Source organism: Hypanus sabinus, chromosome 9 (genome assembly GCF_030144855.1).
Source record: "Hypanus sabinus isolate sHypSab1 chromosome 9, sHypSab1.hap1, whole genome shotgun sequence".
NCBI lineage: Eukaryota > Metazoa > Chordata > Chondrichthyes > Myliobatiformes > Dasyatidae > Hypanus > Hypanus sabinus.
The window spans coordinates 124,618,277-124,634,717 of NC_082714.1; the positions used below are offsets into that span (position 1 = coordinate 124,618,277).

At 41.3% G+C, this 16,441-nt stretch overlaps 1 protein-coding gene across 1 annotated transcript; it reads right to left on the minus strand.

Moving 5' to 3' along the window:
• Positions 1 to 3,307: 3,307 nt before the first annotated feature.
• On the minus strand, positions 3,308 to 6,838 carry LOC132398913 (protein snail homolog Sna-like). Its single transcript, XM_059978746.1, has 3 exons — positions 6,492 to 6,838; positions 5,668 to 6,204; positions 3,308 to 4,215 (listed from the first exon to the last, which is right to left on the minus strand). Exons 1-3 carry the CDS (start codon positions 6,568 to 6,570, stop codon positions 4,034 to 4,036), a joined length of 798 nt encoding a protein of 265 aa, XP_059834729.1. The 5' UTR covers positions 6,571 to 6,838; the 3' UTR covers positions 3,308 to 4,033.
• Positions 6,839 to 16,441: the final 9,603 nt, after the last annotated feature.

A 16,441-nucleotide genomic window follows, 5' to 3' on the forward strand; every position in this document is an offset into this window, starting at 1 on the left:
GTAGAGCAAATATGGAGAAGACTAGCGTGGTATTGGAGGTCCAGGTTGTGAATAAAGAGTGGAGAAACATACCTTTCAACTAAGATGCATTTGTCAGAGAGTTGAGTTCAGAATATGTCCTTTTTGTTCAGTTAAGATGTTTCTATTCTACTAAATGATATTATTGTACACTTGGAGTGAAAGTTTTGAAAAGTTGAATCCATGGAATTAATTGCCATGTACATTGAAGAATGAATGTGACTATGTTAAAATGCAGATCTTTTTGCATTTAGCAAGCAATGAAGTGTAGTAACTGCCACAATCATAGAAAGGAATCTGCCAGGTATCCAATAACCCATTTATTTTACTGGGTTTAGTTGGTTTAATACAAAACAGCTCACTGTGAAATCAGGTGAACCTGCCCAGTCTTTTGGTCAATGAAGAATATGAAGAGACACAAAATCACTCTGGCCAATTCAATGCAGCCACCTCTTTGTCAGGAGTTTGCCAACTAGGAAAGTGGTGGAGCTGTTTATAAACCACGAAGTATAGCTTTGAAATGAACTGATAACACAAACATTCTCTGTCCTCTCAATTGAACATAATATTTGTCAAACAAGAGCGGGGAAATATTTTAACTTTATGGGCAACATTAATCAATGAAGTGGATTTTATAATCTTATAGGTGTTTTTTAAATAATATAGTACGGAAATTGACCGCAGCGTTTCAATGCATTTTGTCATTGTAACAGTGCATAATTTGCAATGAGAACCTTTGGAATTTATAAGTAAGTACGGTATACAAAAGGTATAGCTTATATTTTCTTACAACAGTGATAGGGGTCACAGAACAGTTCCATCAAACCAATTCCCTCACTTATTCCCATGTAGCCTATTCACTCCTCCCTCCTACAACCCCATCAACTTCACCCTAATTCTCCTACCACACTCCTACACTAAGGAACAATTTACAATGCCAATTAAGGTACCAACCAGCCTGTCTTTGGGATGTAGGAGGAAACCAGAATACTCCAGTCACCTGGGGGTCACTCACAGAGTTACAGTAAGAACATGGAAACTCCACACAGAGAGGTTAAGTTCACAATGTTTTCTGACTTACAATCCCACCTCCTCCTAGCCTTTGTCCTTTCAGGAACCCTAGTGCAGCCAGAGCAGGTAGCTGGGGCAGAAAATAGGCAGTGATGACAAAGACAAGTTGTTGCATAATTCCATGATCATAGCTGCTGTCACTAGGTAGAATGAGACAACTTCTGCACTCACTGAGGCATCAGGCTGGCGGCTTTCAGGCATGGCAGGTACAATGAACAGGCAGCCTGCTGTAGCAGCAGTTTGAGTGCCAGAGTGCAAGCTCAGAGCACTGACTTGAAAACATGGATCTACATCACCCAAGGACTTGCTGTCATACAGTTTTGGATTCCAGCACTTTTCAATATGCCAACTGTTGTGTAGTATCGCAACAACCCATAGATCTGTCCTCCAAAAGTTTAGGACTTCTGAGCCACCGGCAGTAGCTCCATGGAGCTTTGATTTGCAGTCCTGTCAGGAAACAGCATTTATCTTTCTATAATGACACACAAAGTGCTGGAGGAACACAACAGTTTAGGTAGCAGTGCCCTGCCCAGCACCTGGCAGTCAAGTTTGCACAAGCTATTACAGCCAAAGCTGAGATCAGATAAAGCCCCAGGTTCTCCAGGCTTGAGGCTGCTTAAAATCATATTCCAGCACTATTCCATCTCAGAAATATCAAAGCAGAGGAGAAACTAGGCTCTAGCAATGGTCAAAGGAATTGTTGGTTTTAGAAAGGTTAAGATGGAGTGACCATCATTCTTGCAAAGTGACAGGCGGAAGGAAAGCCATAAAACTTGGTGATTGGGGGATTGTCAGTCAGTAGATATCTTCATGAGCAGTCTGAGTGACTGTTTGGGTTGCTATCTCTTTCCCCTCCTCTTTTTGCACCTCCATCTCATATATTATTCACTGTAAAGCAAATGGCAAGAACTCTTCTGCCAGATAGTGAGTTGGTGTAGTGCACAGAAGGTGATCTCAGCTGATTTATTTAAGCCTTCATTCACATTAGGCCCAATGGACATTGGAAACAATTAAGAGCACAAAACAATAGCAGGAGTCAGAAAAGAAATTTATCAGCAGTTAATTGCAAGTAGTAGACGATCATTTTAAACAGATTTGAGGATTTAGCTAAAACCAGACATTCGTTAGAGGGAGGAGCTGCAGTGTTGACATTAAATCAGCAAGCAGCCCAAAATGGCTACCGTTCTGCATACTTCAAGGGGAATGTTTTTGTGTGCACACCAACTCCATTATTAAATGGTGTCTGTCTCCAGTACTACAGGTGACATTTTGGTGCTTTAATTAGCTTTGAAGGGCCTACAGAAACAGGCACTGACATGAGTATTTAGTTTAGTAAAATGTTTGATGAGAGGTAGTATTTTTGGGTGTAATTACATTAGACCAGAAGATATAGGAGCCCCTCAAGTCCACTCCACCATTCCATCATGGCTGATCCCGGATCCCATTCAACCCCATACACCTGCCCTCTCACCATATCCCTTGATGCATCCACAAATCTGGAATCTATCAAATTCCGCTTTGAATATGCTAACAGCGGTAGCCTCAACCACTCTGTGGCAAAGCTTTCCACAGAGTCACAATTCTTTGGCTAAGAAAATTCCTCCTTACTCCTAAAAGGTCACCCCTCAGTCTTGAGACAGTGCCCTCTAGTTCTGGATATCTCCACAGATATCCAGAGGAAACATCCTCCTTATCTAGTCCTTTCATCATTTGGTAGGCACCATTACTATGATGACTGACTCACACTACCTCAAGGTGTCAGAGAAACAACTGATGAGAAAGAGAATTGGTGCAATGGCTGAAACTTATTTCTTAAAGGGAGCCTAATGGTGATTGGATTAGGTGTCAGAATTCCTGAGGGTACAATGCAACTATTCTGTGGCTGAGGAAAGAGAAGGTACAAAAGACAGAGCTACTTCTGGGGCTGGAGAAGGAGAGTGAAGATAGGGAAGAATAGAATGTGATTTAAAAAAAAATCCCTTCAATGGGAACTATTGAAAGTAGTCACTGCAATCTTCTTAGGAGCTATATTGGATTTTCTGCAGTAAGCTCAACAGCACAGCACTGAAACATAATGATAATATTAGTTGCTAAAAATTAAATTAGAAGAAATTAATTTGATTCTAGCTTGGCTGCAGTATTATCAAAAAAGTTAACATAGTTGATACACATTTTTTTTACAGGCAAGGAATTACTTCACAGTCCGTTGAATGTAAAAATTTTTATTACATATTCTTTATATAATGTACATGTTAAAGTCTTAGCAATACAAAACTGTCACGTAAAAAATTACAGTATACAAAGAGCATTACCAGTGTACCCTTGTAATGTAAACAAATATATATTGTGACGATTGTGTACACTGTATAGAAAAAGATGCATTCACCAGGCACCTGTCAATAGCCATAAAAAGTCTTTTGGCACACACCTGTCAATAGTCAGGCATTTATCTAAGCCCTGCATTGTAGCATGTGACAACTGCTTGCCATTAGTTACACTTCCACTGAAAAGCAGTTGTTAAGGTTCATATTAACAGGTGCTTCAGCACACAGCTTGCCCGTAAACAGGAATTTTGTTTCAAATAGCAAGCCATGTCTGTTAAACCCATTGCACAAATCTTTACACATTGCAGGGCTTCATTGTTCCACTGAGAACATTTTATGTCAGCAGCCCTCATTTACCATTTTATTGCATAGTTACACCATAAAAAAATCTCCCTGTTTGGTGGTTTATACTGAATCAAATACTGAAATGATTGAGACACCTTAGCCAGTCTGTTCTGTCCTCCCTCCAAAAAAGGCGATAGCTGCGATTTACAAAAGTGGAATGTTAATATTCATGTTCTAATCACAAAATAAATAAAAACCAGCATTAGTCCAACATAAAAAGATTCAGTCTGTACCAACGGGCTGAAATGCACACAGAAGTTGAATGACCGTCTTTCTCAGCGAGCTGCACAGCAACCTGTTTCTTCGTGCTTGTGAAGAAGAGACATTCTGGAGAAAGTCTTGGAGCAGTTTTTGCACTGGTACTTTTTCACATCAGAATGAGTCTGAAGATGGGCTCTGAGGTTGGACCGATCTGCAAATGCTCTGTTGCAATGAGGACAGGAAAAAGGCTTCTCTCCTGAAAGAGCAGAGGAAAAAAAGCTGGGTGAATTTTCATAGGAAATTAGTGTTTTCAAGTCTCTCCTATTTTTATAACAACATACTTTAAAGACTCATTTACTTTAATTACATCTTAGCTCTATTTATTGATTATAATCAAGTTTTTATTCAAATAGAAAAGGCTGAAAGATGAAACAAGTTAAAACAAATTAATTAAGCTTTGAAATGCTGTTAAATCCTATATGATCAGTGTAGCCACACAATTAAAGGAAACAAGTAAATAATGGAATATATTCACACTTTAAAAAAAACACAGAACAGGGATTTAAAGTGCCCTGTTCTCAGTACATGCTAGATTGTGTGAAATACTAGATGGTTTTGCAAAGAAAGTTTAACAGCATTTTGGTGAACCAGCTATCAGATGAAACAATGTTAGGTTTGCTGCACATGGAAGTCTGAGGTCTTCAACCACAGGTGAAGGTGAAAACGTTGGAGCTAAATTTTAAGAAAACAATTTCCAAAGCAACTGTGATTAAGAAACAACTTACAATCAAAAATTTTAAAAAAATGTATTTAATTAATTCCTTTGAGAGCATTTGCGTACTTAAGAAGGTGTGAAATCAACAACAAAGTCAGAACTAACCCATGCCAAAGGCTGGTAAATAGATCTGGAGAGGCGGCATTGTGAAAAGTGATAATTGTTGTATTTAAAACTGATGGCCCAAAAGGTGACAGCTGGAGCCTATAGCTGTGCCTGCAGTGCACTGTAACAGGTGCACTGTACAAATTGCACTGCTACATCAATGCACCTGCCCCATGTCTGTCAGTCATTCACATACATGGCCCTTCGCAGGACAACACCACCACTCAGAAAGAATTAAATGCAATAGTGGTGAAACGAAGAATCACAACAGGGTCTTTTTGTTTCCCACTAAGAACATCCTCTTTTAGCTGGTGGAGACAATGTACGGAACAAAAACGCAGTCTGGAAAGCCACCAACAATGTTTTGGCTGAAAGGTGGCTTTATTGCACCATGTGTCCCTTTTGTACCGATTCAATAGAGAATAACTTGTATATCAGAATGTGATAAATGTTATGCACATAAACATTCAGGAAGAGCGAGTTACCTTCACGTTTTAGAACGACTATGTAGAACAAAAGTAAAGTAGGAATGGTAAATATTCTCTCAACTACATGTTAAAATTGGGAACTGTGGGCAGATTTTTCGGCTCCAATGCGCTTAACCGTACATTTCTTTAAAACGGCGGTAAATATCCCGGAATGGGACTTTAGAAGACAAGGCTAGAAAGGTTACCAGGCACATAATTCAACTGTAACGTGGTCTAATATCGAGTAGGCGAGTCGCTTCCACATTTATTATTTGGGGAGGAGCAGGATTTAGAAAATTCCACTTGGGCTGAAGACCCACGGAATAAAAGTCTATGAACAGAGAAGGTCCCCTCTACTCACCAGTGTGTGTGCGGATGTGCCCCTGCAGCAGCCAGGGTCTGGAGAAAGCCTTGCCACAGATTTTGCAAACACAAGGAAGCGTGTGGCTCCTGATGTGCATCTTCAGGGCTCCCAAACTCACATACTCCTTCTCACAGTACTTGCAGTTAAAGGATTTCCTGGCCTGGACCTCGCAGTGTAGCTGTTTGTGCTTGGACAGTCCGGCGAAGGTGGAGTAAGACTTGGTGCACTGACTGCACTGAAATTTCTCTGCTTCTGTCGCTGAGGAGTCGGGACTGGGAGGGTCCGATGTCTTCCCGTCCTCTTCCTCGCTCGATAAGGATGCGAGGTCGTGAGATTTGCGTCGTTTCACGTTGTCCGCTGTTGGCGAATCGATTTTCTTGCTGGAAAGGTTGGTTTCGATATCAGCCGAGCAGAAGCTGGAGATCAGCCCTGTGTCCCAGACGATGGTGGGGTAATAGGCGGCCGAGCTGAGGATTTCAGGCTGAGGGATGGCGGGGACTGGGTACTTCTCATAAATAAACGGGGAGATGATCACTGAAAGATAGAGCGAAATATCCATGAACATTTCGGGGCCGTTCGTGGAAAAGCCATCTCACATCAATTCATCTAACGTCTGTCCTACATTTATCCCGTACACATTACCAGCAAAAATACCGCTTAATTTATCGGAAACCGCAAACACGTGCAAATAGTATCGATACTACTAACGCCCTGAAGCTAAGTCTTAGTGACTCTTTTACAAATCCTGACTTTGATAATTATCCTTCCCATCTCGTCACAGTCATGGACACCCTTAATACAGGGGAAACCTCTTCCCTTACCTGTCTGACTGTCCAGTTCACCGTAATTGGGTTTCTTATTGGTTGAGAAATGCTTCTTAATAAGAAAAGACCTAGGCATCTTGAGATTCCGGGCTGCCTGTAGACTCCCAAGTCCAGTTTAAGCAACGACTGCCTTGACGAAAACTACCACGTCCTCCCTTTTAATGCAGGGAGTTCACTTGTGGAAAATGTGCGCGAACTGGTGTAAATATTGGGTTCTGGAGCCGGCTGGAGGAGGAGAGAGAACACACATTTGTCCCACTGTTGTCCAATAGGATAGAGGCAACAGGGGAAGCGAGAGACGAGGAGGGGCTTCAGCGTCAGGATTTGCTTCCAACAGGTGTCTGTACAAAGCTCTAAAACCTCAGGATCTCACTATACAGACTGCCCGAGAAAGACCGATCGAAGCCCATTGTTGTGCACCAGGGCAACGGTTCACAGCCGTTTAGGAGTAAATGAGTTTCAAATTGCTGCTCACACCACAATGTATTTATAGATAAGCACTTCAATAAGTCTCAGCACACTAAAGCGATGTGCATCAGGAGCAAATGATGCAAAGAAGAGCTGAAAATACTTTTAAAACATTCTTGAGGGATCTCACCGATTAATTTAAACCTTGGAGTCAAAGGGACAAGTAGTCTGTCTTTTAACCGCCCTTCTGCCTTGGCTAAATGTTGAATTTGGAGCGGAACTGCCAGTTCTGTGAATGTTGTCAGTTTTGTCAAATATACTCTTCATTCTAGCGCCATTAACTTGTCGGGCTGAGAATAGTGCCTTCGCGGCCCGTGCAAACTAAGCGCTGGTACTGTACTCCGCCGAGAGTTGGGTAACCGCACCTTCACCCCTCCCTCCCTCAGTCTGGCATCTGTACAAAGTTACAGATCTAAAGGAAAGATGCCTAGGTTAGGCAGGAGAACTCAAGTGCGAATCCTGATGCATAACTGGGCTTCACTCGAATATAAATAAATATCCCCTGTTAAATGTAACATTCTCAGGTACTTGTTGGTTATTCCGTTTTGAAACGCATCTCAAACACTCGCTAAATGTTTCAACTACTTGATGCTTAACGGTTGGAAACAGAGTTACAAACTTTATCACAGTTAATATAAAGACAGATGAAAGACCTTTCTTTATTTTAAGGCTGATGAAGCCTCGTTCGTGAAAACCTAATGCTTAAGTTTATTTCACGTGATACTTTGTAAAATTTAAGGGGTCACTTTCCGGAAAACATGGAATCGAAATTCTGAACTCATTCTATCGTGTCTTGTGGATTTGCAGCGCGCAAAGATCAAAATGCGCACAATACCATGGATGCCATACAAGTCACATCTTGCTTGTTTAAAGACAGTTTGATTCTTATTTGGAGTCATTGGCACGTAGAACAAAATCCACGCAAACAAAACATTGGCTTGTGACTCAGATTTCCTCAGACATTGTCCCCTCAGGCTTCGAGCCACGTGTCGGGACAGGATGCACCTGCCTGGCGTTCCGCTGTTGATGTCATTCAGGTGTGAGGCAGGTACGGCAGACGTCCCAGTACAGGTGCAGACTGCGAAGAGTCGGGGGCACTTGGACGGGAGTCGATACAAGTGCAGAGGAAGTCCCTGCCTCCGGGACAGATGGTTGAAGAGATTGCGCACTGATTCATCGAATCAGCAACGCAAAAATATTTGAGAAGCTCTTTGTTTTCCATGCGGCTAATGCCAGAGTTTGACGCTATGGTAGCATAAAGCAAAACATGTTTAAAAGGCATGCGTCTGCAGACACCTTTGGCGACACTTTCGAGGCATGTTGCCCATATTTGGAAATCGGGCAATATTAATATAGAGCAAGGCATCGATTTTTTAATTGTGTGGTTAGAATAACATTCGTATTGAGCAACAACACTTTTTCAAACATCGTCTTGGGTTACAGCAGTTTAACGATTTTCCCCTCACGATTCTCGACTTATGGTCGAAGTAGTTTTCAAAAATAAAATTAAAACACTGAAAAGACCAAGGTAATTGTGTATTTTGCATTTGTTAACAGAATTAGTTGCAGTATTTAGTCTAGAATAGAATCAGCCCTTGAAGGTCAACGCACCAGCGCAATGCTATCGAGGCTCATCTTTTGCCATCAACGGTCGTCTTTAACTTCACATGACTATTTTCGTTTCATATCTAAACTAAACCTGTTATCAGATTTAAATTAACCTAGTATAATTGCGGAAGGAAGTTCTAAACTTTTACCTGCACCTCAGGATCAACTTCTGTAAGACTTGCCTTGATTTCCCCTTTACCTCAATTCCTCAATCAATGGAAGTTGTTTCTGTCTACCAATATTATTGGTTCTCTTTAATACAGTATCTTGGAAAACTTTGATGAATTCACTGCACAGCTTCTTAAATTCCAGAAAACTCATTCCTAATTCATGGAATCTTTCCTCATGGTCTTTTGGCCTCAGGTATAAAGCTATGCTATACTTCCTTCAAGGCCATTATGCTGTTATCTGGTGCGAGGCTAAGAAATGTGTGCAGTATTGTACTGTAGCCTAGCAAGGAGATTTGTATAGCTCTGAAATTTAATCCTCTCCCTCTCTCTCAGTCTCTCTCTCTATATATCTATATCTCTCTCTATATATATATCTCCATACACACACAGCTGGGCAGTATGCTGGTGTAGTGGTTAGCTGGTTAGTACAAAGGTACAATGTTTTACAGTATCAGTGATGCAGGTTCAATTCCTGCTGCCTTTGTATGTCCTCTGCGTGACTCTGTGGGTTTCCTCCGGGTGCTCTGGTTTCCTCCCACAGTCCAAAGATGTACTGGTTGGTTGGTTAATTGGTCATTATAAGTTGCCCTGTGATTAAATCAGGGTTAAATCTAGGGCCTATTTTGGACTGTATCTTAATAATTGAATATCAATCCAACATGTTTTTTACTTTTCCATGATATTTTAATGATCTAAGCACTTTTCGTGTCTCTCTTGGGCAACCCTTCCTAGTTTCACCAATTCATAAGTACATCCGTACATTCCTCTAACTGTTCTCAATTCAATGTGGATGAGTTTATTTGTTTGTATTGAAATACGCTTGCAATGAATTTGTCATTTCACTAAATCTATTAATATTTTGTCATTAAATGTTTCCCTCTGCACAGCTTTCTTTATCATGTCTCTTTACTGTTTGTTTCAAGCCCAACTGTGCTCTGTAGATTAATACTTGGGCTGTGTGGAAGGGGTGGGGAATACTGGGGTGGTGATTATATGGGAAAATGGCAACCCAGATTTCTCATACACAATCAATGTTAGAACCCTATGAGGTTATATGGAAGAACAGAACAGGCCTTAGTCAGTGTTCAGTCTCACATGCAAAGTGTGACCATTCAATTGGAGTACCAAAGACTGGTACCTGAGGTAGGGCCTTGCTGTGCTGTGCCGAACTCAGCATCTTTTTCATAGTTAAGGTGAACCAGGATTCTGAGTTACTAGTATGTTGTTGGAAGGAAGAACCAGCTTCACTTTAGTCTGAGATTATACTATGCAAATTCCTCAAAAGCTATGAAACGGTTTCCAGAATTCCAGGCACTGAACCAATGAAATGTTGTTCTGAAATACTGAAATAAACCAATCTATTGTTTTGCAAATAGGTAATTATTTCCATAATTATGGATCCAGATTGTGGTAGATATTTTTTAAATGCAATATTAGGGACATTCACAGAATGAACTAATTGATGAAGATGTTCTTGTACTAACAAAATAAATTTAGGATGTCAACATTGATTATTTAATAAAATTCTAAGAATTTATGATGAAGCATGCATTTTACAGGTTGTATGGTTTCATTTCAAAGACTGCCAAGGCTGACACCTGCTGGTTAAATTTAGTATAACATCTCACCATTAATAATTTCAGTTTGAATAGCAATTAATGTAATCTTGTTGTTAATGAACCCAGTAGTCCAATTAAACACTTCCCATATAAAAATGATGAAAATACCATGATTAGTTTCTATATCACGATGAAGCAAGGCAAAACTTTCAAGACAGCATCTGGAAAAATGTATTACTGGTACTTATTAATAAAGTTCTTGAACATGGTTTGAAATTTGCAATCAGACACAAAACAGGATTTCCCATTGAACCCATAAAAGGTATCCATAAAAGTCGAGAACATGTCATGAAAAGTCATGAGACCACGATCTCTAACACCAACTGGTGTAAATAACAATCATAATAAATCATTTTACTGACCCTGTGTTTCCAGTTTCTCATCACTTTGATTTTCTACCCCATTCCTACTCTGGTCTCTCTGCCTCTGGCTAAAGAATGAGGAACAGTCTTTTTTCATCCTTCTAATCTGTAGCCCTCAGAACTTAACAGGAACAGCAACAATTTTAGGTAACCAACCATGCCAACATGTAGTATAAATTCTGTTTCCCTCACTCCACAGTTGCTACCTGACTCTGAATATTTCCAACATTTGCTTTAATTTCTGTGTTCTCATAAATGCTGTGTGTTTTAACAGCTCCAGCATTGCTGACCCACCACCCCCACAACCACATTCTCTAATCTCATTCACCTCCGACCATTTACACCTCCTCTGAACAAATCATCACCAGTTATCTAGACTTTAATACTCTCTCAGCCCTGTCATTTGGTCTTTCTTGCTCTCATTCTACAGTCATTCCTATTGTTCTCCCCAACCCTCCCCCTTCTCTGCAATCCAAAACATGTTGATAATTTATACTAGATATGGTGAAAGGCCTTTGACCAGTGCTACTTACTCGACTGATTATTTCCAGTCTTTTCTGTCTCACATACATACAGCAAACAAGGAAGAAAAAGTTAATTATTTTTAAATATTCTATGCCAAATAATGATTATAGTAAACATGAGTGAATCTGCAGATGCTGGAAATAAATAAAAACACAAAATGCTGGCAGAACTCAGCAGACCAGACAGCATCTATGGGAGGAGGTCGTGACGACGTTTCAGGCTGAAACCCTTCATCAGGAGGGTTGATGAAGGGTTTCAGCCGGAAATGTCGTCACTACCTCCTCCCATAGATGCTGTCTGGTCTGCTGAGTTCTGCCAGCGTTTTGTGTTTTTAATGATTATAGTAAGTTGGACTGCACCCAATAAGTGAATGGGAACACAAGAGGATGAGGCAATTTCACATACTTCTGTGATTGGAGCTTGAAAAGGCAGTACTTCAGGGCAGTTTTCGGAGTTGCACTGAGCCTGATCAGTGAACAGGTTCATTAGAAAGGGCAAATAAAGTTAAGGCAGAGGCAAGCAGAGCGGCCATTGTGTGAGTGGGCCAGTGTTGAAGTGGCTTCAGCAAGCTCAGGCTTGGGTGAGCTAAGTATCTTGTAAGTTTCTTCTTCTTTATTCCTCATCTATTAGGACACAGTTATGAGTCCAGGGGCTGTGTTTTGTTTGGTGTGCGAGATGTGGGAATTCTGGGAGACCTCCTGCCTCTCAGGGGCACTGAACTGCAGCTCCTCAGAGAATGTGTAAAGAAACTGGAGTTACAGCACAGTGACCTTCGGCTCATATAGGAGACTCAGGAAGTGATAGATAGGAGCTACAGGGAGGTAGTCACCCCTAGGTTTCAGAGACTGGTAGGTGGGTGACAGTCCAGAAAGGAAGAGAAATACACAGCCAGGGCAGAGCATGCTTGCGGCTGTTCCCCTTTAGGTACTATTGAGGAGTACAACCTACCAAGGCAGAGCTGCAGTGGTCGGGTCTCTGGCACTGAGTCCGGCGCCATGGCTCAGAAGAGCAGAGAGGTGAAGAGGAATGCAATGTTGATAGGAGATTCCATAGTTAGAACAAGATTCTGTGGGTGCAATAGAGACACACAGTTGCCAGGATCAGGGATGTCTCAAATCAGGTCCATGGCATTCTCAAGGGTGAGGCTCCGCAGCCAGAGGTCTTGGTATGTATTGGCACCAATGACGTTGGTAGATGAGATGAGGAGGTCCTGAAGAGAGATTTTAAGGAGCTAGTTAGAAAGTAGAAAAACAGAACCTCCACAGTACTAAGCTCTGGATTTCTGCCTGTACCCCATGCCAGTGAAGGTAAGAATTTCATTATTTGGCAGATGAATGCATGGCTGAAGAACAGGAGCAGGGGTTCAGATTTATGGATCATTTGGATTGCTTCTAGGGAAGGTACAATCTGTACAAAAAGGATGGATTACTCTTGAACCCAAGGAGGACCAATATCTTTGCAGGCAGGTTTGCTAGAGCTGTTCAAGAGATTTTAAACTAATTTGGCTGGGATCTGGGAATCAAAGTGATAGGGCTGATGATAGGGCAAAATTGCAGTCAACAGGATGAGCTGCAATATAAAAGGGGGATTAAATGGAAAATGGTGATGATAACAGGAATGAATAAGTTATATCTGAATGTACACAGTATACAGAATAGTGTAGATGAATTTGTAACCCAGCTACAAATTGGCATGTATGATATTGTGGGCATCACTGAAAAGTGGTTGAAAGAATATTATAGACAGGAAGTTAACTTCCAGAGTCACACATTGTATGGAAATGCCAGGCAGGTATGCGGAGGGGATTGGGTGGCAAGGTTGGTAAAAATTGAAACTAAATCAATTGAAAGAGGTGACATGGGATTGGAAAATGTAGAATCATTGTGGATGGAACTAGGAAACTAAAGTCAGCTGTATCAGTATTACAGTGGAGTAAAGGGAATTATAGAGGCATGAGACAGGATCGAGCCAAAACTGATTTGGAGGGAACATTAGCAGGAATGATGGCAGTTCAGCAATGGTTGGAGTTTATGGGAACAATCCAGAAAGCACAGGACAGATATATCCCAAACAAAAAGAAGTATTCTAAAGTCAGGTGGATGCAACCATGGCTGACCAGAGAAGTCAAAGACAACATAAAAGCCAAAGAGAGGGCATGTAATAGAGCAAAAAAAAGTGGGAAGTTAGAGGATCGGGAAGCTTTAAAAAAAACCAAAAGACAACTAAAAAGTCATAAGAAGGAAAAGATGGAATATGAAGGTAAGCTAGCCAATAATATTAAAGATACTAAAAGTTTTTTCAGATATATAAAGTGTAAAAGAGAGGTGACAGTAGATATTGGTCCACTGAAAAATGATGCTGGAGAGGTAGTAATGGGGGAAGAAGGAAATAGCAGATGAACTGAATAAGTATTTTGCATCAGTCTTAACTGTGGAAGCCACTAGCAGTATCCCAGAAGTTCAAGAGTGTTGGCAGCAGAAGTGAATGAAGTTGCCATTACTAGGGAGAAGGTGCTTGGGGAACTGAAAAGTCTGAAGGTAGATAAATCACCTGGACAGGATGGTCTACACCCCAGTGTTTTAAAAGAGGTGGCTGAAGTGACTGTGGAGCTGCCATGATTCTGGGATTGAAAGGTTTATCATACGAGGAGCGTTTGATGGCTCTGGGCCTGTATACACTGGAATTCCCAAGTATGAGGGTGATCTTATTGAAACTTATCAAATGTTGAAAGGCCTCGAAAGAGTGGATGTGGAGAGGATGTTTCCTATGGTTGGGGAGTCTAGGACTGAGTCTAAATTGAAATATTTTAGATCTAATTAAAAAGTCAGAACTTCACTATATTTACAGTTGAAGTCAAAATATAAATATAAAATCCATTGTATTTTGAAGTATTTGTGTGTGGTACACATAAAATTACGGGAGACCAAAATTGGATAATGAGATCATATTAAGAATATTTCATTGGAGTTTAGATGGGTTGTTCTATCAAGAAAGATTAAACAGGCTCATAACCTACTCACTGAAATTTTGAATACTGAGAGGTGAATTTTAATGTACATATGACATATAAAATCCTTGGGGGAACGGCAGATAAAGTAAAAGCTTTGAGGATGTTTCCTCCAATGGGAGAGTTCAGAACTATAGGTGAATGGTCTTAGCATATGGGCTATCCAATTAAGACCAAGATGAGGAAGAATTCCTTCATTTGGAGATTTATTTGGACTTCTTTGCCACAGGGAACTGTGGGGGAACAGTCAAAACATAGCAGATACTTTCTTCTCCAGTCCTTGCCCTTTCCCACCCACCTGGCTTCATCCATCACCTCCCAGCTAGCCTTTTCCCCTCTCCCACCTTTTTATTTTGGTATCAACCCTCTTCCTTCTCAGTCCTGACCCAAAAGGTCGACTGTTTAATATTTTCCATAGATACTGCCTGACCTGCTCAGTTCCTCCAGCATTTTGTGTGTATTGCTTAGGATTTCCAGCATCTGCAGATCCTCTTGTCTTTGTGATTATCCTTCCAGGAAGGGAGAACATTCAAGATTTAAGATTTATGATTGTTTAATGTCATTTCCTGTACACAAGTATAAGGAGACTGAAATAATTGTTCTGACAGATCTGATCTACACGAAAAACCACAAAAAGAATACATTAATTATAATAAAAATAAATAAAAATAAATAAAAATACATAGGATAGCTTATATACATAGATTGATTGTATGTACATAAAGTGACACCAGGAAGTACATAAGGTGACAAATGGGAAATAATAAATCAGTGGTTGAACTTGTAGGTTTAGGTGTTGATCAGTCTTACTGCTTGGGGAAAGTAACTAGTTTTGAGTCTGGTGTTCCTGGCAAGGATGCTACATAGTCTCCTCCCTGAAGGGAGTCAAACAAACAGTACATGAGCAGAATGGGTAGGATCCTTTGTGATGTAACTGGCCCTTTTCTGGCACCCTTCTATATATTTGTCCTTGATGGTGTGTAAGCTGGTGCTGGTGGTGTGTTGTGCAGTCTTGACTAACCGTCTGCCGCAGTGCAGTTTCCGTACCGTGCAGTGATGCAAATTGTTAGGATGCTCTCATATACACAAGTATAGATGTGCAAAATCCGGCTCTCTTCAGCCTTCTCAGAAAGCAAGGGCATGGTGAACTTTCCTACTTGTGTATAGTGTGCTCTGGGACTGAGAGGCCGTGTGAGATGTGCACTCCCAGGAGTTTGAAACTACATGCAGTTTCCGTTGCTGAGTGGCCGATGAAAAAGGGCGTGAGTGGTGCGAGCTCTCCTCAAGCTGATAACCATCTCCTTTGTTGACATTGAGGAAGAGGCTTTTTTGCCTGGCACCAGGCCTCAGGCTCTTCCACCTCCTCTCTGTAGGCCACGTACAGCGGTGGGCTCAGCACACAGCCCTGGGGTCACTCCTGACAGGGAGGGAGGAGCAGTTGTACATCCTGACTATCTGATGTCTGTTGGTAAGGAAGTCCAACACCCAGAGATCTATTTAGACCAAAGAGTAGGAGTAGGTGTCCAGAAACAATGTTCTGACATAAGTGTCCTTGTTTTCTAGGTGTGTCAGACCAGGTGCATCTGTTGTAGAGTGATTCTAACAGTAAGCATATTGGTGAGTGTCCAGTGTGGAATGAATGGAGATTTTAATGTGTGCCATTAGCAGCCATTACAAGCACTTTATCAAGATTGACACAGGTGCCACTGGGCAATAGTTCAAAGGTGTGGAGTTCTTTGCTGCAGGGATGATGGTGGCTGATTTGAAGCAGCAGCCTGGATGGATGAAGTGTTGAAGATGCCCATGAATCTGTCAGGTTGCTTGTGTGCACATTCCCCGAGTACCTGGCCTGGGATGTTGTCTCTCCCAGCCACCTTATGGGTGTTGGCTCTTTGCAGAGTCCTTCCCACGTCTGCTGCTGATAAGATAGTGGCTGCTCTTCTGGGCTGGGGGTATAGTTTTTGCCACCAGCATTGTGTTGCATGGTTTGAAGCATAAATAAAAGTTGCTTAGAGTGTCAGGGAGGGAGGCGTCGCTGGTCAATGCTGCTTTTCCTTGTGTAGTCTGTAATTCCCTTGATGCCCAGCCATGTATGCTGGAGAGCATTAATGTTTTGTGCAGAGGCATTCTTTGTCCTCTTGATGCTCAAGTTAAGATTTCTCCTGGTTGCTCTGAGAGCTGTTCTATT